The sequence below is a fragment of the Amblyomma mixtum genome, chromosome 3, assembly GCF_055824585.1.
Source record: "Amblyomma mixtum isolate Tamu chromosome 3, ASM5582458v1, whole genome shotgun sequence".
NCBI lineage: Eukaryota > Metazoa > Arthropoda > Arachnida > Ixodida > Ixodidae > Amblyomma > Amblyomma mixtum.
In genome coordinates this window covers 201215172-201238587 of record NC_143014.1, presented here as the reverse complement: position 1 = coordinate 201238587, position 23416 = coordinate 201215172, and the positions used below count along the sequence as shown (strand labels likewise).

The window sequence follows — 23416 nt, the reverse complement described above, 5'->3', positions numbered from 1 at the left end:
AAAATAATAATAAAAAGATAAATGAAATAACGAATATTTTAAGCATAACTTCACTCTAACAGAAGAATACCAAGATTAACACAGGGCTTTCAGATGCATCTTCAGGTCACGCATAGAAGTTACAACAAAAATTTCATCCGGTAATTCATTAAAGATTTCAGGTACATAAGCACAGCGCCTTGCTTTCCCGTATCTAGTTACACTCCGCGGTACATAATAACGAAATATTTTCCTTAATTTCCGTTTAGGAGTATTAATAATTAAAAAGTCTGAATTCCAAAAATGCCGGTGAACAACTGTCTGCACAAAAAGAGAATGAAATAACGGAAGACCTAGGAACTGAAAGACGTCCGTGCCGGATGGCATGTGACAATTGTACACAATGCTCTTCAACATGTTTTTTAGTATACTATCAATACGGCAATGCCAGCGTGAAGGACATGGCGCAAATGCAGTTAAGCCGTATCTGAGAACACTGTACGCAAGAGCATAAATTATAGTTTTTTTCACTGACATCGGCGCCAAAGACTTCATGTCGAAGAGTAACCATGTAACCTTCCGTAGCTTAGCACACAGATATGCCAAATGGTCATGCCAAGATAAGCTGCTGTCAAAAACAACACCAAGATATTTGATCGAGTTTACATATTCTATAATAATAATAATAATAATAATAATAATAATAATAATAATAATAATAATAATAATAATAATAATAATAATAATAATAATAATAATAATAATAATAATAATAATAATAATAATAATAATAATAATAATAATAATAATAATAATAATAATAATAATAATAATAATAATAATAATAATAATAATAATAATAATAATAACATCTTTTATTGCACATAGTAAATACAGAATAAAGAAACGGGCCTGTCAAAGCCTCTAGTGGCTTGAGGGACTAGGCCCGGCAAAGTCGGCAGGCGGACGTGCAATACAAACATGAAATATGAGCATAATATTAACACAACATATCAAAACAATAACACGAAATGAGTAGTGACCAAGGTGTAACAGTTCAGGTAAGTGACATCAACAAGAGATAAAAATAAACTGCAAGAGCCAAGGTTAACACAATAGTAATTTAACACTTCGTGCCTGATCATGAAAATTAAGACAAATAATAACCGTGTTACAGTGACTGAACCAATAATAATAATAATAATAATAATAATAATAATAATAATAATAATAATAATAATAATAATAATAATAATAATAATAATAATAATAATAATAATAATAATAATGATAATAGCCGCCGCGGTGGCTCAGTGGCTATGGTGCTCGGCTGCTGGCCCGAAAGAAGCGGGTTCGATCCCGGTCGCGGCGGCTGAATTTCTTTGGAGGAGAAATTCGAGGCCCGTGTACTGTGCGATGTCAGTGCACGTTAAAGAACCCCAGGTGGTCGAAATTTCCGGAGCCCTCCACTACGGCGTCTCTCATAGCCTTAGTCGCTTTGGGACGTTAAATCCCATAAACCAAACCAAACCAAAACCAAACCAAACCAATAATAATAATAATAATAATAATAATAATAATAATAATAATAATTTTTTGTTCCTTTGAAGGTCCCGTTTGGGACAATACATAAAGGGGGGGGGAGACAGGGTTGACCAGTGGTCATACATACAAAAAAAAAATACTGGCACGAAAGGTAATAGCTTCGGAATTCAAGAGATAACGCTGTTGTATTTTTCTAGCTCACTTCTTTGTACGTAAGCAGAATGACAGCCGCTCAGCTTTGCTTCAGATTATGGGGGACAACACGGCTGACTTAAGATGACTTGATTTGAGTGTATGTCTTATGTGTTTGCAGTGCATGGCTGGGTTGTCGTTGCTGTAATCTTTCGGCCGCAGGAAACGGCTGTTAGGGGATTCGAGGACTATGTGACGAGCGAAGACACCCTATGTACACCAGCACCCCGTACCACATGTATTTCTGCTATAGGTCACCAGTGCACGGAGGACATGTCTGATGAACATTTGAAGCTAAATCCTTTAGCACCCACGTCCTTCCTATGATGGTTCAGCCACTATTTCCCACATTCCTGTTATATTTTGTTTATTAAATTATAGATGGACAGGATCCTGAATGGTCGCAAGCGCCAGGACCATAAAATAACGACGTACTGTGGATGTTGAGAAAGCTCTAACAAACGTTTCCGCAACGCTACCTCCATTTATATTGCCTTGAACCAACTGAGCAGACAATCGACCCGATGGACGTGAGCAAGACACAGGGTAAAATAGTATATATGACAAGCGTTATCATCTGAAGGGCGCCCCTAAGGGCGTTCCCAAGTGAGAGACGAAAGCTGATGTGGTGTTAGCACCGATCATTTCTGTCGCAAGCTTCTGTGGCAGTAAAACGGTGATTACGAAAGCGACGCAAGGGAAAACGCCGGTGAGTGAGGGATGCCAAAAAGCCCAGTGGAAGCCTTTATTGAATCGTACAGAACAGCATGGCCGCCGCTCTCCTGCGGAGCTCACCGACGGCCATGCGTCTTGCTTTTACAGGGCTTCTTGACAGTGGACGGCTTCTTGTTCAGCGTGCCAAAAGCCGAGATGGCAGTTGACTTGGACGTGCCCGCGAACGCGATCGGAGCTCCTAAGGCAGTGGTCGCAGTGGACATAGGCCTCGGGATTCCCTTGAAGGGCTGCCGCTCAACGACGTCCCACTTGCTCTTTGTATGCTTGGGGTCCTTGCTGACGCCTGTGAGGAACTCCACCTTGGTCTTCTTCTCGCGTTGGCGCCTCTCCATCTCCTCCTTCTGGCACCGCGACAGTTCCTCGTAGTACGACTCAGGGCCCCAGCTGCTCTGATCGGACGTATCTGGAGGGTAGTTGGTGCCAAACTCGTCAATGTCACAGAACGAGACCAGCTTCTCGTACATGCTCGGGTTCCGGAAGTCCTTGCGCATCTGCATCGAAGCGTTCATGTCTACTCCCGTGCGAACCTTGCGCTCGTAGAGGCGCGCAATCTTCTGCTGCAACGCCGTCGCACAGCGTCCAGGAGGCTCCGGCGGCAAAACGATTTCATTCTGCGGCAAGCCCTGCAGCCGGCGGTGGAAGGATACAGGAGACTCGGGCCGCATCCGAACTGCCTGGCTGTGCTCACCGTCCTCCGACTCCTGAGGCTGATCATCCATACTGTCGTCGTCTCCAGTCTCCGCGTCGTCGTCTTCGACTCCGTACGAGACGAGCGGTGCTCCGGCCTGCGAGCCGCTCTCAATGCTCAGGGCATCGGGTTCCGCAGGCAAAGGCGTCTCAGTATTCTGGGGCTCTGGTTCTAACTCGTCGTCCGAATCGGTGTACGTCTCGACCAGCGATTCCAGTGCTGTAGCCTTCGTCAAGGAATCGCTGTTCATGGTGCGGCAGGAGGCAGCCAGACTTTCCAGGGAAGTATTACTCACGGGCAGATCACGTAGGTAGTCACGTAGCAGCAAAAGCAATCCAAGCTCATGTCAATGTACCGTCGTGCCCAAGTCGCAGCCTAAGAACACGCTACGCCACTAACACGTCAGGATTCTAGATTCCGTTCTGGATTGGCTTGCCTAGCAGCTTAACGCGTCGGCACAAACCTGCATTTGAGGCTCCCTCTATTTGTCTGCATGGCAGAAATATAGTATATTTCAGGCACGCATTCGAGCTGCCGTTAATTGAACTCGCTGAGCGGGCGACTCTCGGCGATTGGTTAGGACACGATGATGAGGGAAGGAGTAGAAAAAATCGCAAATGAACATAAACAACTCTCACGTAGTGCCTGCATAAGTTGTAATACAGAAAACTGTTCTGATATAGTCGCATATTTTTTCTTTACCATTACATAGCGGCTATGAATTTTTTTCAGAGAAATAAATAATGTAAGATTACCAAGACCAAACCTCAGTGAAAGATGTTTTTTAGGAAGGCAATTTTTTAAGCATCGATAAGCGGTATCGAGGAAAAAGAAGATGCAGGTTGCGGGAAAAGGAAGGTGCAGAGAAGAAAATGCAGGTTTAAAATGTTCACCGCATGCAGCCGCATTCTCATATAGAACAGAACTGCGCAACTTTTGTTTTTTAGTCATTCCTCACCAATTGAAAGGTAAGCATGGTTGAAATGGCTGAACGCAGAATTATTTTAGAACTCAAACATAACGCTAAATGAAGCGCACTTGTATGCGTTTTTGTTTTGGATAACACGGTGCGTCACAGTTTAATTATTCACTGGAATAATTGCGCAATTCCACATTTTCGGGTCCGCGACACTATGTCCGTTTTTTTCCCCTGTTTTTCATCTCTTGGATAAAAAAAACTGTTATACTGAAATTTTTGGCTTGTTTTCTTTTTTCCAGCCCTGCCACCACTAGCCATAAAAGAGGATAGCAGAGAACTGCGCGAAAATCGACATCTCCTGCCGTCGCAAAAAATGTATCGGCCACAAGTGCCAGAGGATTATCAGCCAGGGCACGTCCCATAGGTGACTAGCATGGACCGGGAAGATTCTGGCATAGCAGCGAGCGAGCTAGCGCTATTGTCCACAGAATGTGAAGCTCTGGGCTCCAGCTCATCAGCAAATCCACATGATAGTGATCCATGATGCCCATTTGCACAAGTGGGACTAATACGTCCCTCAAGGACATGTTGTCCACGTCGCCAATTGATGCATCATGATTATTTCAGACAAGAGGTCTGAACAGGGAGTGGCAGGCTTTCCAAAGGAAGTGGGATGTAGAGGAGTCTGCGCTTGGCCATTGCATCTCGCAACATGGAATCTATATGGACTGTTAAAATAAAGCGAGCCCTCTTTCCCATCTTGGGAACCTGAGTATGGTGGTGTTGCTGCTCGTGTGGCCGGCACAGCCGTAGGCGACAGAGTAAGAATTTAATAAAAAAGGCAGGATAGAATCGTTCCATTGTACCAGCCTTACATTGCTTCAGATGATTTAATCCAACTGCTTACAAACGATTGAATTAAAACCCAAAAACTGAGAACACAAAAAGGTTGCTCCGAAAGCACATTTCAATGAAAAGTAAGTGATTCTTCTTCTTTTTCATCTGCAAACAGCATTAGGGGTCTGCAATTATTTTTGTGGACAAGCTTGATTAATAACATTGTTTTAAATGGGTTAATCCAACTGCTTAGAAACGATTGAATTAAAACCCAAAAACTGAGAACACGAAGAGGTTGCTCCGAATTGCAATGAAAAGTAAATGCTTCTTCTTCTTTTTTATCTGCAAGTAGCATTAGGAGTCTGCAATTATTTTCGAAGACAAGCTTGATTAATAACATTCACGAACATGCTTGAGCTTAACATAATAATAATAATAATGATAATAATAATAATAATAATAATAATAATAATAATAATAATAATAATAATAATAATAATAATAATAATAATAATAATAATAATAATTTTTTGTTCCCTTGAAGGTCCCATTTTGGACAATACATGAAGGGGGTGGGGATGCAGGGTTGACAAGTGGTCATACATACAAAAAAAAATACTGGCATCATAGGTAATAGCTTCGGAATTTTTCTTCTTTTTACGTAAGCAGAATGACAGCCGCTCAGCTTTGCTTCAGATTATGGGGGACAACACGGCTGACTTAAGATGACTTGATTTGAGTGTATGTCTTATGTGTTTGCAGGGCATGGCTGGGTTGTCCTTTCTGTAATCTTTCGGCCGGAGAAAACGGCTTTAGGGGATTCGAGGACTATGTGACGAGCGAAGACACCCTATGTACACCAGCACCCCGTACCTCATGTATTTCTGCTATAGGTCACCAGTGCTCGGAGGACATGTCTGATGAACATTTGAAGCTAAATCCTTTAGCACCCACGTGCTTCCTATGATGGTTCAGCCACTATTTCCCACATTCCTGTTAAATTTTGTTTATTAAATTACAGATTGACAGGATCCCGAATAAACGCTAGCGCCAGGACCATAAAATAACGACGTACTGTGGATGTTGAGAAAGCTCTAACAAATGTTTCCGAAACGCTACCTCCATTTATATTGCCTTGAACCAACTGAGGAGACAATCGACCCCGATGGACGTGAGCAAGACACAGGGTAAAATAGTTTATATGACAAGCGTTATCATCTGAATGGCGCCCCTAAGGGCGTTCCCAAGTGAGAGACGAAAGCTGGTGTGGTGGTAGCACCGATCAATTCTGTCGCAAGATTATGTTGCGGTAAAACGGTGATTACGAGAGCGACGCAAGTGAAGTCGCCGGTGAGTGAGGGATGCGAAAATGCCCAGTGGAAGCCTTTATTGAATCGCACAGAACCGTGTAGAGGCCACTCTCCTGAGCAGCTCACCGGCGGCCATGCGTCTTGCTTTTACAGGGCTGCTTCTTGACAGTGGACGGCTTCTTGTTCAGCGTGCCGAGAGCCGAGATGGCAGTTGACTTGGACGTGCCCGCGAACGCGATCGGAGCTCCTAAGGCAGTAGTCGCAGTGGACATGGGCCTCGGGATTCCCTGGAAGGGCTGCCGCTCAACGACGTCCCACTTGCTCTTGGTATGCTTGGGGTCCTTGCTGACGCCCGTGAGGAAGTCCACCTTGGTCTTCTTCTCGCGTTGGCGCCTCTCCATCTCCTCCTTCTGGCACCGCGACAGTTCCTCGTAGTACGACTCAGGGCCCCAGCTGCTCTGATCGGACGTCTCTGGAGGGTAGTTGGTGCCAAATTCGTCAATGTCACAGAACGAGACCAGCTTCTCGTACATGCTCGGGTTCCGGAAGTCCTTGCGCATCTGCATGGAAGCGTTCATGTCTACTCCTGTGCGAACCTTGCGCTCGTAGAGGCGCGCAATCTTCTGCTGCAACGCCGTCGCACAGCGTCCAGGAGGCTCCGGCGGCAAAACGATTTCATTCTGCGACAAGCCCTGCAGCCGGCGGTGGAAAGATACAGGAGACTCGGGCCGCGTCCGAACTGTCTGGCTGTGCTCACCGTCCTCCGACTCCTGAGGCTGATCATCCATACTGTCGTCGTCTCCAGTCTCCGCGTCGTCGTCTTCGACTCCGTACGAGACGAGCGGTGCTCCGGCCTGCGAGCCGCTCTCAATGCTCAGGGCATCGGGTTCCGCAGGCAAAGGCGTCCCAGTATTCTGGGGCTCTGGTTCTAACTCCTCGTCCGAATCGGTGTATGTCTCGACCAGCGATTCCAGTGCTGTAGCCTTCGTCAAGGAATCGCTGTTCATGGTGCGGCAGGAGGCAGCCAGAATTTGCAGGGAAGTATTACTCACGGGCAGATCACGTAGGTAGTCACGTAGCAGCAAAAGCAATCCAAGCTCAATCAATGTACCGTCGTGCCCAAGTCGCGGCCAAAGAACACGCTACGCCACTAACACGTCAGCATTCTAGATTCCGTTCTGGATTGGCTTGTCTAGCAGCTTTACGCGTCGGCACAAACCTGCATTTGAGGCTCCCTCTATTTGTCTGCATGGGAGAGATAGCTATATTTCAGGCACGCATTCGAGCTGCCGTTAATTGAACTCGCTGAGCGGGCGACTCTCGGCGATTGGTTAGGACACGATGATGAGGGAAGGAGTAGAAAAAATCGCAAATGAACAAAAACAACTCTCACGTAGTGGCTGCATACGTTGTAATACACAAAACTGTTCTGATATAGTCGCATATTTTTTCTTTACCGTTACATAGCGGCTATGAATTTTTTCAGAGAAATAAATACTGTAAGGTTACCAAGACCAAACCTGACTAAAAGATGTTTTTTAGGAAGGCAATTTTTTAAGCATCGATAAGCGGTATCGAAGAAAAAGAAGATGAGTAGAAAATGCAGGGTTAAAATATTCGCCGCATGTAGCCGCATTCGCATATAGAACATCACTGCGCAACTTTTGTTGTTTAGTCCTTCCTCACCAATTGAAAGGTAAGCATCGTTGAAATGGCTGAACCCAGAATTATTTTAGAACTCCAACATAACACTAAATGAAGCGCACTGGTATGCGTTTTTGTTTTAGATACAACGGTGCGTCACAGTTTGATTATTGACTGGAATAATTTCGCAATTCCACATTTACGAGGCCGCGACATTGTCTGTTTTTTTTCCTGTTTTTCATCTCTTGGAAAAAACAAAAAAAAACTTTTTTACTGAAATTCTCGGCTTTTTTTTTTCCAGCCCTACCACCCCTAGCCATAAAAGAGGATAGCAGAGAACTGCGCGGAAATTGACATCTCCTGCCGTCGCAAAAAACGTATCAGCCACAAGTGCCAGAGGATTATCAGACAGAGCACGTCCCATAGGAGACTAGCATGGACCGGGAAGACTCTGGCATAGCAGCGAGCGAGCTAGCGCTATTGTCCACAGAATGTGAAGCTCTGGGCTCCAGCTCATCAGGAAATCCACATGATAGCGATCCATGATGCCGATTTGCACAAGTAGGACTAATACGTCCCTCAAGGACATGTTGTCCACGTCGCTAATTGATGCATCATGATTATTTCAGAGAAGTGGTCTGAACAGGGAGTGGCAGGCTTTCCAAAGGAAGGGGGATGTAGAGGAGCCTGCGCTTGGCCATCGCATCTCGCAACATGGAATCTATATGGACTGTTAAAATAAAGCGAGGCCTCTTTCCCGTCTTGGGAACCTGAGTATGCTGGTGGTGCTGCTCGTGTGGCTGGCTCAGCCGTAGGTGACAGAGCAAGAATTTAATAGAAAAGGTAAGATGGAATCGTTTCATTGTACTAGCCCTACATTGCTTCAGATGCTTTAATCCTACTGCTTACAAACGATTGAATTAAAACCCAAAAACTGAGAACACAAAAAGGTTGCTCCGAAAACACATTTCAATGAAGAGTAATTGCTTCTTCTTCTTTCCATCTGCAAACAGCATTAGGGGTCTGCAATTATTTTCGAAGACAAGCTTGATTAATAACATTGCTTTAAACGGTTCAATCCAACTGCTTACAAACGATTGAATTAAAACCCAAAAACTCAGAACACGAAGAGGTTGCTCCGAATTTCAATGAAAAGTAAATGCTTCTTCTTCTTTTTATCTGCAAGTCGCATTAGGAGTCTGCAATTATTTTTGAAGACAAGCTTGATTAATAACATTCACGAACATGCTTGAGCTTAAAATAATAATAATAATAATAATAATAATAATAATAATAATAATAATAATAATAATAATAATAATAATAATAATAATAATAATAATAATAATAATAATAATAATAATAATAATAATAATAATAATAACAATAATAATGAAGTGGGTAGACGACGACGACAAAGAGCGATGGCACTAGTGGGAAGAGTAGAAGACGACAACGAAGTTCGGACTGTGTTCTCGGTGCCGCTCGCAGCTGTTCTTTTTTATTTGTAAATATTTGTAAATATATTCTTTCCCGCAACATATTGGTGGAGGTGCGGGGTCACAAAGTTGACCCTCTGTCACAAAGTTGACGCCAACATGCCCGAGTCTGACAAAGTCGGCCATGTGTTGAAGGGAATCGCCGACGATGCCTTCAACTTGCTCGTATACAAGAACTGCACTACAGTCGACGGAATTATTAAGGAATGTCGACGCTTCGAGGAAGCCAAGAGCAGGCGTAATAGCCAGCCGTACACACGCCTCCCTAACACGGCTGCGCCTTCTTCATGTGAAGACCTGCGACACCGGGAAAGTCCAGCGCCCCCAGAAAATGTGACCCGCATCATCCGACGCGAGCTCGAAGCTATGTCCCCTGCCCCCCTGACTCTACATGATGGCGACAACCGCTTGCCTACCATCTCTCTGGTACAAGCTGTCGTCCGCCAAGAGCTTGCAAACCTTGGTTTCCAGCCCGTCAGCCCTGTACGGTCTTCACCACCACCCGAAATCACTGCGATTGCTCCTGGACGACCTTCGTACTTCACTCCACGTCACCGAAACCCTAACGACTGGCGGACAACCGACGACAGGCCCATTTGTTTCCATTGCCACCGCATTGGCCACATCTCCCGCCACTGTCGAAATTATTGGTCCCGTCGCAGCACATACCGTCCTCTCAGCTCCCACCGCGACGACGAACAGCGCAGCCACTACACGCCCCCTCCAGCCCAGCACAGTGCTACAGTCGACGGCCAGATTCCCCGTCCCCCTGCGTCGACAGTCTCGTTCGCTCCAACGCCGTCGCTCCTCTCCTGGCCCCTACGGACGCTCGCAAGCGGAAAACTAGACGCTGCAGTGTCTGGAGGTGATACTCCTGTACAGCCCCAGTCCCAAAATCCTCGATTAGCCCTTCGCGCACACCATAATTTGCTCGCCATTCATGTCGATGGAGTGCCTGTGAGAGCCCTGATCGATACAGGCGCGCACGTATCTGTCGTGAGCTCAGCCCTACGACGGCGCCACCGAAAAGTACTGACCCCTGCACCCAAAGCCGTTCTCCGCGTTGCCGACGGCGGAACGCCTCATGTTGTTGGACTATGCACTGCCGTGTGACCATATCCGGCCGCCATACATCCGTTCTGTTCTCTGTTCTGGACCAGTGCCCTCATGAAGTCATTCTTGGCCTCGACTTCCTGTCTGAGCATTCAGCCCTCATTGACTGCGCCACTAATGTTGTTCAGCTTGACCTTCCTCTTTCTGCTGAGTCGCCGTCCCCAGTTATACACCGTCTTTGTGCTGTCGACTTTGTCCGTCTACCGCCTCAAGCCGCAACTTACATATCTTTCTCATCTGTTCTCCCTGTACCTGATGGTCACTACGTAGTCACTCCGGAACTTGACTTCGCCCTGACGCGCAGCATTGCGCTTCCGCACATTGTATTTACAATGTCGGCCAACCGAGCGTACCTTCCGGTCCTGAACTTTGGTTCATCCATCCATCCGCTCCCGCAAGGCATCTCGCTCGCCACGCTGTGCCCTGCTGCCGAATGTGTGATATCAGTGGTGGACAGCTGCTTACCTTCCACTCAGCAATGCCGGTTGCCTGGGGCCCCATCAACAGCGAACCCAACGGACGACTACGCCGACATGATCACTTCTGACCTACCGCCGATGCAAGCTCGCGATCTTAGGTGCCTCTTATCATCTTTCCGCGACATCTTCGACTTTGATAGCCGTGTTTTGGCTCGGACCTCTGTGGTGACGCATCACATAAACACCGGTGATTCCGCTCCTCTCCGCAGACGTCCGTACCGAGTGTCCACCGCCGAACGCACCGTAATAAATCAAGAGGTGGACAAGATGCTCGAAAAAGACATCATCGAGCCCTCGTAGAGTCCTTGGGCTTCACCAGTCGTCCTGGTGAAGAAGAAGGACGGCAGCAGGCGCTTCTGCGTTGATTATCTGCACCTCAGCCGCATCACAAAAAAAAGGCGTATATCCACTCCCAAGGATCGATGATGCATTAGATTGCCTCCACGGCGCCAAATATTTCTCTTCAATTGATCTTCGATCGGGGTACTGGCAAATTGCCGTTGATGAAAAGGACCGCGAGAAGACCGCCATCGTGACGCCTGATGGCTTATACCAGTTTAAAGTCATGCCGTTCGGCCTCTGTAACGCCCCGGCTACCTTCGAACGAATGATGGACTCCCTTCTTCGTGGCTTTAAATGGTCCACTTGCCTCTGTTACCTAGACGATGTTGTGGTTTTCTCGCCTACTTTTGCCACGCACCTTGAGCGCCTCTCCAATATTCTGACAGTGTTTCGTAACGCCGGACTTCAGCTGAACTCATCGAAATGCAAGTTCGGTCGTCGCCAACTCACTATTCTCGGACACCTCGTTGACGCTTCTGGTGTACGCCCAGATCCCATCAAAATTCAAGCTGTGAAGGACTTTCCTCTTCCAAGGTCGTCGAAAGATGTGCGCAGCTTTGTCGGCTTGTGCTCGTATTTTCGCCGCTTTATCAAAGATTTCGCCGGCATCGCTCATCCCCTCACCGATCTTCTGAAGAACGACACCCCCTTTGCCTGGGGCCCTGCCCAAGAGAACTCCTTTTCATCCCTCGTCTATTTGCTGACCCCTCCGCCCATCTTAGCACATTTTGACCCGTCGTCTCCCACAGAGGTTCGCACCGACGCCTCCGGATATGGCATCGGCGCCGTCCTAGCCCAACGTCAACAGGGTCAAGATCGTGTCATCGCTTATGCCAGCCGCCTTCTTTCAGCCGCAGAGCAAAATTACACCATTACTGAGCGCGAGTGTCTTGCCCTTGTCTGGGCAGTAGCTAAATTCAGACCCTACCTGTTCGGCCGTTCATTCGCTGTTGTCACTGATCACCACGCTCTCTGTTGGCTGTATTCACTAAAAGATCCCACCGGTCGCCTTGGTCGCTGGGCATTGCGCCTCCAAGAATACCCATACTCCGTCGTGTACAAGTCAGGGCGCCATCACCAGGACGCTGACTGTTTATCCCGATACCCTGTGGAACCACCTGACCTAGAGGACGCTTAGACCCTGCCCTGCCTCTTAGCTATCTCTGACCTTGCCGATATTGCCAACGAACAGCGCTACGACTCATCTTTACGACCTATCTTTGATGGCATCCGTTCTGCAAACCGATCTCCGTCTCTGAACCTTTATGTGCTCAAGAACGGCATTTTGTATCGCCGAAACCTACGCTCCGATGGCCCTCCGCTCCTGCTCGTGATACTCCAACGTCTATGCTCTTCTGTCCTTGATGAACTGCACGATCTGCCGACAGCCGGTCACCTTGGCGTGTCCCGCACGTACGCTCGGGTGCGGCATCGCTTCTTTTGGCCTGGTCTCTATCGTTCCGTCAAGCGTTACGTGGCCGCTTGCCACCTGTGTCAACGTCGGAAAAGGCCCTCCACTTTGCCTGCCGGTCTTCTGCAACCCATCGACATACCTCCGGAACCTTTTCACCGTGTTGGCCTCGACCTTCTTGGCCCTTATCCGATGTCCCTCTCCGGCAACAAGTGGATCGCGGTCGCAACTGATTATACGACTCGGTACGGCATCACGCGTGCTTTGCCGTCCAGCTGCGCTACCGATGTCGCCGATTTTCTTCTGCAAGACGTCATCTTTCACCACGGCGCCCCTCGTCAAATACTCACCGACCGCGGTCGTTACTTTCTATCCAGAGTAGTTCACGACATTCTTCGTTCCTGTGACACGCAGCACCAGCTCGCGACAGCTTACCACCCACAAACCAATGGGCTTACGGAAAGGTTCAACCGCACGCTCACCGACATGTTAGCCATGTACGTATCGCCAGGCCACCGAGATTGGGACGCAGCCTCGCCTTATATGACATCTGGATATAACTCTTCCCTTCATGACAGAACAGGCTATTCTCCTTTCTACCTTTTGTTTGGTAGGCATCCCACCTTGCTTTTGGACACACTCATGCCGCCTTCTTCAGCCCCCACCACTGCTTACGCTCGGGACGCCATCTCCCAGGCCACGCCGGCGCGCCAAATAGCACGTAGTAGGCTCCAAGCCTCTCAAGTTTCCTAGAAGTCAGCCTACGAACGCCGTCACCAGGCCGTCGAATTTACCCCAGGATCACTCGTCCTTCTCTGGACGCCCTCTCGCAGCGTCGGTCTCTCCAAGAAGCTCCTTTCGCACTACCGTGGCCCTTACCGTGTCGTGCGCCGTGTTACCGACGTGAACTATGAAATTGCTCCTCTTGAAACCTCGCCATCGTCCTCTGGCGCCACCACCGACATCGTCCACGTCTGTCGCCTTAAACCTTATCACTACGCTCATACGTCGCCGCCCTAACGCCAAGACGGCGTTTCAGCAGCCGGGGGTCCTGAAGCGGGTAGACGACGACGACAAAGAGTGATGGCACGAGTGGGAAGAGTAGAAGACGACAACGAAGTTCGGACTGTGTTCTCGGTGCCGCTCGCAGCTGTTCTTTTCTATTTGTAAATATATTCTTTCCCGCAACAATAATAATAATAATAATAATAATAATAATAATAATAATAATAATAATAATAATAATAATAATAATAATAATAATAATAATAATAATAATTTGTTCCTTTTAAGGTCCCATTCGGGACAATACATGAAGGGGGCGGATGCAGTGTTGACACGTGGTCATACACACAACAAAAAAATACTGGCACCAAGGGTAATAGCTTCGGAATTCAAGAGATAAAGCTGCTGAATTTTTCTTACTTCTTTTTACGTAAGCAGAATGACAGCCGCTCAGCTTTGCTTCAGATTATGGGGACAACACGGCTGACTTAAGAAGACTTGATTTGAGTGTGTCTTATGTGTTTGCAGTGCATGGCTGGGTTGTCCTTCCTGTAATCTTTCGGCCGGAGGAAACGGCTGTTAGAAGATTCGAGGATTATGACGAGTGAAGACACCCTATGTACACCAGAACCCCGTACCACATGTATTTCTGCTATAGGTCACCAGTGAACGGAGGACATGTCTGATGAACATTTGAACCTAGATCCTTTAGCACCCACGTGCTTCCTATGATGGTTCAGCCACTATTTCGCACATTCCTGTTAAATTTTGTTTATTAAATTATAGATTGACAGGATGCAGAATGGTCGCAAGCGCCAGGACCATAAAATAACGACGTACTGTGGATGTTGAGAAAGCTCTAACAAACGTTTCCGCAACGCTACCTCCATTTATATTGCCTTGAACCAACTGAGGAGACAATCGACCCGATGGACGTGAGCACGACACAGGGTAAAATAGTTTATATGACAAGCGTTATCACCTCAAGGGCGCCCGTAAGGGCACACCCAAGTGAGAGACGAAAGCTGATGTGGTGTTAGCACCGATCAATTTAGTCGCAAGATTCTGTGGCAGTAAAACGGTGATTACGAAAGCGACGCAAGCGAAGTCGCCGGTGAGTGAGGGATACCAAAAAGCCCAGTGGAAGCCTTTATTGAATCGTACAGAACAGTGTATAGGCCGCTCTCCTGCGCAGCTCACCGGCGGCCATGCGTCTTGCTTTTACAGGGCTTCTTGACAGTGGACGGCTTCTTGTTCTGCGTGCCGAGAGCCGAGATGGCAGTTGACTTGGACGTGCCCGCGAACGCGATCGGAGCTCCTAAGGCAGCGGTCGTAGTGGACATGGGCCTCGGGATTCCCTGGAAGGGCTGCCGCTCAACGACGTCCCACTTGCTCCTGGTATGCTTGGGGTCCTTGCGGACGCCCGTGAGGAACTCCACCTTGGTCTTCTTCTCGCGTTGGCGCCTCTCCATCTCCTCCTTCTGGCACCGCGACAGTTCCTCGTAGTACGACTCAGGGCCCCAGCTGCTCTGATCGGACGTCTCTGGAGGGTAGTTGGTGCCAAATTCGTCAATGTCACAGAACGAGACCAGCTTCTCGTACATGCTCGGGTTCCGGAAGTCCTTGCGCATCTGCATGGAAGCGTTCATGTCTACTCCTGTGCGAACCTTGCGCTCGTAGAGGCGCGCAATCTTCTGCTGCAACGCCGTCGCACAGCGTCCAGGAGGCTCCGGCGGCAAAACGATTTCATTCTGCGACAAGCCCTGCAGCCGGCGGTGGAAGGATACAGGAGACTCGGGCCGCGTCCGAACTGTCTGGCTGTGCTCACCGTCCTCCGACTCCTGAGGCTGATCATCCATACTGTCGTCGTCTCCAGTCTCCGCGTCGTCGTCTTCGACTCCGTACGAGACGAGCGGTGCTCCGGCCTGCGAGCCGCTCTCAATGCTCAGGGCATCGGGTTCCGCAGGCAAAGGCGTCTCAGTATTCTGGGGCTCTGGTTCTAACTCCTCGTCCGAATCGGTGTATGTCTCGACCAGCGATTCCAGTGCTGTAGCCTTCGTCAAGGAATCGCTGTTCATGGTGCGGCAGGAGGCAGCCAGACTTTGCAGGGAAGTATTACTCACGGGCAGATCACGTAGGTAGTCACGTAGCAGCAAAAGCAATCCAAGCTCAATCAATGTACCGTCGTGCCCAAGTCGCGGCCAAAGAACACGCTACGCCACTAACACGTCAGCATTCTAGATTCCGTTCTGGATTGGCTTGCCTAGCAGCTTTACGCGTCGGCACAAACCTGCATTTGAGGCTCCCTCTATTCGTCTGCATGGGAGAGATAGCTATATTTCAGGCACGCATTCGAGCTGCCGTTAATTGAACTCGCTGAGCGGGCGACTCTCGGCGATTGGTTAGGACACGATGATGAGGGAAGGAGTAGAAAAAATCGCAAATGAACAAAAACAACTCTCACGTAGTGCCTGCATAAGTTGTAATACAGAAAACTGTTCTGATATAGTCGCATATTTTTTCTTTACCGTTACATAGCGGCTATGAATTTTTTTCAGAGAAATAGATACTGTAAGGTTACCAGGACCAAACCTCAGTGAAAGGTGCTTTTTAGGAAGGCAATTTTTTAAGCATCGATAAGCGGTATCGAGGAAAAAGAAGATGCAGGTTGCAGGAAAAGGAAGATGCAGAGAAGAAAATGGAGGTTTAAAATGTTCACCGCATGCAGCCGCATTCTCATATAGCACAGAACTGCGCAACTTTTGTTTTCCAGTCATTCCTCACCAATTGAAAGGTAAGCATGGCTGAAATGGCTGAACGCAGAATTATTTTAGAACTCAAACATAACACTAGATGATGCGCACTTATATGCGTTTTTGTTTTGGATACAACGGTGCGTCACAGTTGAATTATTTACTGGAATAATTGCGCAATTCCACATTTTCTGGCCCGCGAGAGTATGTCTGTTTTTTTTTCCTGTTTTTCATCTCTTGGATAAAAAAAACTGTTATACTGAAATTTTTGGCTTGTTTTCTTTTTTCCTGCCCTGCCACCACTAGCCATAAAAGAGGATAGCAGAGAACTGCGCGGAAATCGACATCTCCTGCCATCGCAAAAAATGTATCAGCCACTAGTGCCAGTGGATTATCAGCCAGGGCACGTCCCATAGGTGACTAGCATGGACCGGGAAGATTCTGGCATAGCAGCGAGCGAGCTAGCGCTATTGTCCACAGAATGTGAAGCTCTGGGCTCCAGCTTATCAGCAAATCCACATGATAGTGATCCATGATGCCCATTTGCACAAGTGGGACTACTACGTCCCCCAAGGACATGTTGTCCACGTCGCTAATTGATGCAACATGATTATTTCAGACAAGTGGTCTGAACAGAGAGTGGAAGACATTCCAAAGGAAGTGGGATGTAGAGGAGCCTGCGCTTGGCCATTGTATCTCGCAACATGCAATGTATATGGACTGTTAAAATAAAGCGAGCCCTCTTTCCCGTCTTGGGAACCTAAGTATGGTGGTGTTGCTGCTCGTGTGGCCGGCACAGCCGTAGGCGACAGAGTAAGAATTTAATAAAAAAGGCAGGATGGAATGGTTCCATTGTACCAGCCCTACATTGCTTCAGATGCTTTAATCCAACTGCGTAAAAACGATTGAATTAAAACCCAAAAACTGAGAACAAAAAAAGGTTGCTCCGAACAGAACGCCAGTTCACCTGCAAGGTCCACGCTGCCTGCACCACCGCTCCGGGAGCATGTGCCACCTCCGGACACGTCACCTCTTCGGCGCAGTGCTCGTTCGCGGAAGCCTCCTGGGCAGAGGCAGAGCGACTAAGCAACATGTTTATTCGGCATGCTGGGCCGTACAGATTAAGAGACACGCACGAGCGATCTGCTCGCTGACTTCTTAACAAGTGCTACGCTCCCCCTCTCCGCGTTGCCATTCACACACGTCACAGCATCACGTGACACTACATACCAATCGCGCACAATGCGATCACATGATACTTCATTCCCTTCCCCCCTAACTGTTTTACACCAGCTCTATGGGGTATAACGATCAGGAGGCTTCCGAGAACGAGCACTGCGCCGAAGAGGTGGCGTGTCCGGAGGTGGCACATGCTCCCGGAGCGGTGGTGCAGGCAGCGTGGACCTTGCAGGTGAGCTGGCGTTCTGTCCCGGCAACGTAGATGCTTGGGCAGGCTGTGGTGCTGAGGAATCCTGTGGCTCAGACGTATCTAAGGAAGGAATCTTAGTAGACGACTCTTCCGGTACAGAATCAGGCACTGAACTAGGCACAGAAGGATACACAGTTGGCCCGGATTCAACACTTTGAAAGGAACACGGACGTAGGTTATCAGAATGCACAAACCTCTGTTCCTGCCCTATTCTAACATTGTAGGTGGATGCACTGCACCGCTGTTTTACAACGCCTCGCAACCACTTTTCCTCCCCTGGACGTAGTCCTTGCACGAGCACATGGTCGCCTTCCTCAAATGATCTCCATGACCGCCCTCTCTCGTTAGCCTTCTCTTTCGTCTGGTAGAACCTGTCGTCCATACGTTTTTCCAAGTTCGGTTGGAGAAAGGTCAGGCGTGTGCGCGGCTTCCATGACAGAAACAATTCCGCGGGTGTCAGCCCCGTGGTTGCGGTTGGTGTGTTTCGGTACGTGAACAGAAATTGGTCAACCCGATGTTGCAAGTTTTTCTTGATCCCTGTTCTTCTCTCGTCGAGAACCTGTCGCAAAAGGTACCGCTTAATGGTCTGTACGTACCGCTCTGCGCTTCCATTTGATGCGGGGTGGTACGGTGGCGTCCTGGTATGCCGCACCCCATTCCTACGGAGAAAGTCTGCGAAATTCTTGGCACAGAACTGTGGACCATTGTCCGTAACTACTTCTTCCGGCAGGCCGTAGGACGCAAAGACACTCCGCAGCTTTTCGATGGTCTTCTCGGTAGAGGTGGATGGCATGACGAACACTTCTGTCCACTTGGAATGCACATCCACTAGGACTAGGAGCCATTGGTTACCGGTAAAAGCAAAGTCCAGATGGATTCTTTGCCATCTGTGAGTTGGCCAACCCCAAGTTAGCAGTGGAATACGTGGCGGAGCATTTTGTGTTAACTGACACGTGTCACAGCTTTTCACAATATGCTCAATGTCCTCCGTGAGCTGAGGCCACCACACAAAGCTACGGGCGAGCATTTTCATGCGCGTCATCCCGGGGTGTCCTTCGTGCAAAAGATGCAACACCTGTTTGCGCAACCCACGAGGTATAATCACTCGATTTCCCCATGTAACACACTGCTGATCTACAGATAGCTCATGTTGGCGAATGAAATAAGGCATTAGGTCATCATCTTTAACATGCGGCGGCCAACCACTCATCGTATAACACAGTACTTTCGACAATACTCTGTCAGTTCGAGTGCACTTCTGAATTTCAACAGCAGACAATGGCACTTCATCAACAACTGAAAAGAAATGTGCATAATCAGAGACATCATTGCGATTTGCAAGTGGTAACCGTGAAAAACCGTCAGCATTTCCCACCTCTCGACCTTTGCGGTAAACCCAACGATAATCGTACGCTGCAAGCAGTAAAGCCCAGCGTTGCATGCGGGCTGCTCTCATCACTGGTACGGGCTTACCACGAGCGAGCAAGCCTACCAATGGCTGATGGTCGGAGTAAATCTCAAAGCGATGCCCGAACAGATATTTGTGGAACTTTTTCAGCCCAAAAACAACAGCCAAGGCTTCTTTTTCGATGTGAGCATACCCCTGCTCTGCTTTACTTAACGTTCTGGAAGCATATGCAATTGGCCTTTCGTTGCTTCCAATCTTATGAAAAAGAATGGCTCCTACGCCGTAAGCCGAAGCGTCGCACACTAGTCCTATCGGCTTTTTCTGGTCGTAGTATGTCAGCACATTGCTTTGTGTCAACCAGCTCTTACTGCGTTGAAATGCTTGCTCAGCTTCCTGTGACCACTGAAATCCCTTTTCTTTTTTTAGAGCATTGTACAGAGGCTTAAGCTTAGCTGACATGTTCGGTACAAACTTCCCGTAGAAGTTAATCAAGCCCAGGTAAGCTCGCAACTGTGCCGCATTCTTTGGACTTGGTGCCTCTTTTATCGATTTCACCTTTTCATCTGATGGCCGACCGCCCTTGTCGTCCAGAATGTGGCCTAGGTAAGAGACAGACGTCTGAAAGAATTTACACTTTTCCTTTTGCAATCGTATGCCTCTTTCTAGAAAACGAGCCAACACCCTTTCCACTCGATGAAAACATTCGTCAAATGTAGAACCCGCGATAAGTACATATTTTAGAACATATAATTCATAAACATATATTAGGTTTCTTGGAACAGCACAAAGTACTTACCGATTTTCAGCATGGTTTCAGGCGTGGGTTTTCCACAAGTACACAGTTAGTTGAAACTGTGCATGACTTTGCTCAGTCGATTAACCAGGGAAAACAAACAGACGCAATATTCATGGATTTCCGTAAAGCATTCGATAAGGTGTCACATAACAAACTAATTCATAAATTAAGTTATTACATTAAAAACGAGAGGATACTTGCATGGATTAAAGCTTATCTCTCGAACAGATGTCAGTTCGTCACTCTGAACAATATTTCTTCTAGCAGTGTCCGGGTTATGTCTGGCGTCCCCCAGGGATCTGTTTTGGGACCACTCTTATTTCTTTTGTTTATTAATGACATTGTGGCAGATCTTTCAGTTCGCGTGAGGCTGTACGCGGATGACTGTATCCTGTATCAAATGGTGTCTTCAGTTGACGACCAGGTGCGTCTAAATAATGACCTAGCGAAGGTGGTTGCGTGGTGCAACAAATGGCAGATGTGCATTAATTTTGAAAAAAACCGTGTTCATGAAAATTGCAAACAAGAAAATGCCTCTTCATTTTGTGTACGGTACTAACAGCATATCATTATTAGAAGTGACAGAGTATAAATATTTGGGCCTATGGATTACTAACAACCTTTCGTGGTCAAAACACATAGACGCTGTAGAAGCAAACTCAATGCGGAAACTATTTTTCTTGAGGCGCTCCCTAAAGTCATCCCCACCTAGTGTTCGTCTATTGGCGTACAATTCCCTCATCCGTCCGTTACTAGAATATGCCGTAATCATTTGGGACCCTTTCACGTTAACAAACATTCAGAAATTAGAGCGAATACAGCATAAAGTAGCTAGATTTGTTTTTAACTCATATGGCCGTGCATCTGTAAGTGAGCTCGTGAGGCGAAGTGGGTTACCCCCCGTCACTGAGCGCAATCGTGTTTGTCGATTAAAGTTTTTTTTCCAGCTTATAAAAGGACATTATAAAGTTGATACCTCTAATTATTTTTCTTACTCCTCAGGTTATAACACGAGACAAAGGCATGCACTAACAATCACCCCTTTGAACGCGCGAAATAACTGCTTTAAATATTCTTTTTTTTCCTAGGACAATTACTGATTGGAACAAACTTAATAGCGAGACTGTTAATCAAAATTCTTTACTTCTGTTTGAAAAGTGCCTGTAAATGTTGTGAATTTGTGTGTTTATATGCTTGTATTTTGTTTTGTCCCACCCTGCTATGATCTGTACAAGATCGCAGTATCTATAAACAAATAAATAAAAAATCCAAATAGCAGCTTACCCGCTCAAGCCCTTTTAACACATCATCCATAACAGACTGGAAAATAGCAGGTGCACTTGTAATGCCATAGGGCAAGCGCGTGTACTTGAATAGCCCCAGGTGTGTATTAACAACCACCATTGATTGTGCCTCCGGATGCAGTTCCAGCTGCTGATACGCTGTCGACAAATCAAGCACTGTGAAATACTTGCATCCTGACAACTTTGCAAACAAATCTTCCATCACGGGAAGCGGATAATGGTCAGTTCGCAGGCACGGATTCAATGTAACCTTGAAGTCCCCACACACTCTGACCTTGTTGTTCGCCTTAGGCACAACAACTAGGGGCGTCGCCCAGTCGCTTTTCTGTACAGGGACTAACACTCCCCTGTTCACAAGAGACTGCAATTCAAGTGACACGGCTTCCCTCAAAGAAATGGCACCTGTCGCGCCTTGCAAAATACGGGGTTGCTCCCCTCCTTCAAAACCAGCCTGACTGGACTACCTTTGATCAGCCCCAGAGTGGGCTAGAACACCTTTACGTACTTCTCAAGTAGCGCCGCAACTTTGTCTAAACACACGCCATGCACACTTGACCAGTCTAGCTTAAGAGCCTCCAGCCAGTCACGCCCTAGCAACGCAATGTCGCTATTGTTGTGGGTTTTAACAATAATGAGCGGAAGTTGCTTGCACTGACCATTATGTTCGACTGGAACCGTCAACTTCCCTGTGACTGTTAGCGGCGACCCACCGTATGTCCTCAGCTTTATGTGGCAAGGCTCTTTAGGTAGACTGGGCCAGAATTTCCTGTATAGCGTTTCTGGCACAAAGGAAACAGACGCACCCGTGTCTATTTGCATGGTAACATTCTTCTTGGCTACCTTAAGGCAGATTTCATAATTCCCTGGGCGTTCCGCACAAGCATAGACATTGTACAACAACACTTCGTCACAATCCACGTCCTCCACAGCTACCGAATTAGCCGCGTCTCTAGACTTGAACTTGCACATTTTCGCCAAGTGTCCGTAACGCTTGCATGCACGACAACGATACTTGCGAAATTTGCAGTTCGATGCTTCGTGCGCTGAGCCACACCGGAAACAGTCCGGCGATTCAGACACTCGGTCCCTTGCTAGTCCTGCACCGGATGAACGCTGCTGCTGGCGTTTCCCACCGCCTGGCTTATGACGTACGGCGTCGACTGTACCATGCGTCCCTGTCGGTTGAAATTCCCGACTTTCCTTCCGCGCTAGCTCGATGCTTTTCGCAACGTCGCAGGCGTCCGAAAACGTCAACTTGCTTCTCTTCAGCAACTCAGCTTGCGTCGCGCTGTCGCAGAGGCCCACTACAAAGCGGTCTCGAAGAGCCTCATCGAGGAATTGCCGCCGCGGTGGCTCAGTGGCTATGGTGCTCGGCTGCTGGCCCAAAAGACGCGGGTTCGATCCCGGCCGCGGCGGCTAGAATTTCTTTGGAGGAGAAATTCTAGAGGCCCGTGTGCTGTGCGATGTCAGTGCACGTTAAAGAACCCCAGGTGGTCGAAATTTCCGGAGCCCTTCACTACGGCGTCTCTCATAGCCTCAGTCGCTTTGGGACGTTAAACCCCACAAAAACAAAAACAAAATCATCGAGGAATTCTCCGAATTCGCATGAAGCTGCCAATCGCCTCAACTCCACTGCATATGCTGCTATGGACTCTCCCTGATGCTGGTACCGCCGATTAAACTTCAATCGTTCTACGATGACCATGGGCTTCGGTGTGAAATGACTTCGCAGCACTTCTACGAGTTCCGTATAAGTCTTGTCCTCTGGCGTTTTAGGCTCTAGCAATGTCTTCAGCGTCTTGTAAGCCCTCTTGCCTATTGCCGTAATAAACATCGAGACTTTGAGGTCGTCGCTCACCTGGGTGGCCTTCAGGAAGTGCTCGAACCTTTCCAAGTAGGAGCCAAAGTCCTCGTCTCCGTCCTCGACGAACTGGTCGAAACTTCCAAGCGTTGCCATCCCTGTGCCTCGCCCGAACGCTCTCCACGAACGCCGGTGCTTCCACGAACGCCGGTGCTTGCACGAACGCC

General features: G+C 47.8%; 4 protein-coding genes across 4 annotated transcripts; all 4 read right to left on the bottom strand.

Annotated features, from left to right (window-relative positions):
- Positions 1-2507: 2507 nt before the first annotated feature.
- Positions 2508-3451, bottom strand: LOC149353307 (SAP30-binding protein-like). Its single transcript, XM_089575801.1, has one exon. It carries the CDS (start codon positions 3387-3389, stop codon positions 2508-2510), a length of 882 nt encoding a protein of 293 aa, XP_089431927.1. The 5' UTR covers positions 3390-3451.
- A 2876-nt stretch (positions 3452-6327) lies between these two features.
- LOC149353306 (SAP30-binding protein-like) lies at positions 6328-7230 on the bottom strand. The gene has a single exon (XM_089575800.1). The coding sequence runs from the start codon at positions 7210-7212 to the stop codon at positions 6328-6330; it is 885 nt and encodes a 294-aa protein (XP_089431926.1). The 5' UTR covers positions 7213-7230.
- A 7664-nt stretch (positions 7231-14894) lies between these two features.
- Positions 14895-15838, bottom strand: LOC149353305 (SAP30-binding protein-like). Its single transcript, XM_089575799.1, has one exon. The coding sequence runs from the start codon at positions 15774-15776 to the stop codon at positions 14895-14897; it is 882 nt and encodes a 293-aa protein (XP_089431925.1). The 5' UTR covers positions 15777-15838.
- A 5975-nt stretch (positions 15839-21813) lies between these two features.
- Positions 21814-23372, bottom strand: LOC149353304 (uncharacterized). Its single transcript, XM_089577314.1, has 2 exons — positions 22965-23372; positions 21814-22714 (listed from the first exon to the last, which is right to left on the bottom strand). The coding sequence occupies exons 1-2, from the start codon at positions 23343-23345 to the stop codon at positions 21875-21877; spliced, it is 1221 nt and encodes a 406-aa protein (XP_089433440.1). The 5' UTR covers positions 23346-23372; the 3' UTR covers positions 21814-21874.
- Positions 23373-23416: the final 44 nt, after the last annotated feature.

Excerpts from the sequence above, each read along its gene's own strand:
- LOC149353305 (XM_089575799.1), bottom strand. The coding sequence starts at position 15,776 with ATGAACAGCGATTCCTTGACGAAGGCTACAGCACTGGAATCGCTGGTC.
- LOC149353306 (XM_089575800.1), bottom strand. The coding sequence starts at position 7,212 with ATGAACAGCGATTCCTTGACGAAGGCTACAGCACTGGAATCGCTGGTC.
- LOC149353307 (XM_089575801.1), bottom strand. The coding sequence starts at position 3,389 with ATGAACAGCGATTCCTTGACGAAGGCTACAGCACTGGAATCGCTGGTC.
- LOC149353304 (XM_089577314.1), bottom strand. The coding sequence starts at position 23,345 with ATGGCAACGCTTGGAAGTTTCGACCAGTTCGTCGAGGACGGAGACGAG. Across the intron at positions 22,715-22,964 it reads GAGAATTCCTCGATGATTTT|GCTCTTCGAGACCGCTTTGT; the intron begins GTTTTTGTTTTT and ends TTCCTCGATGAG.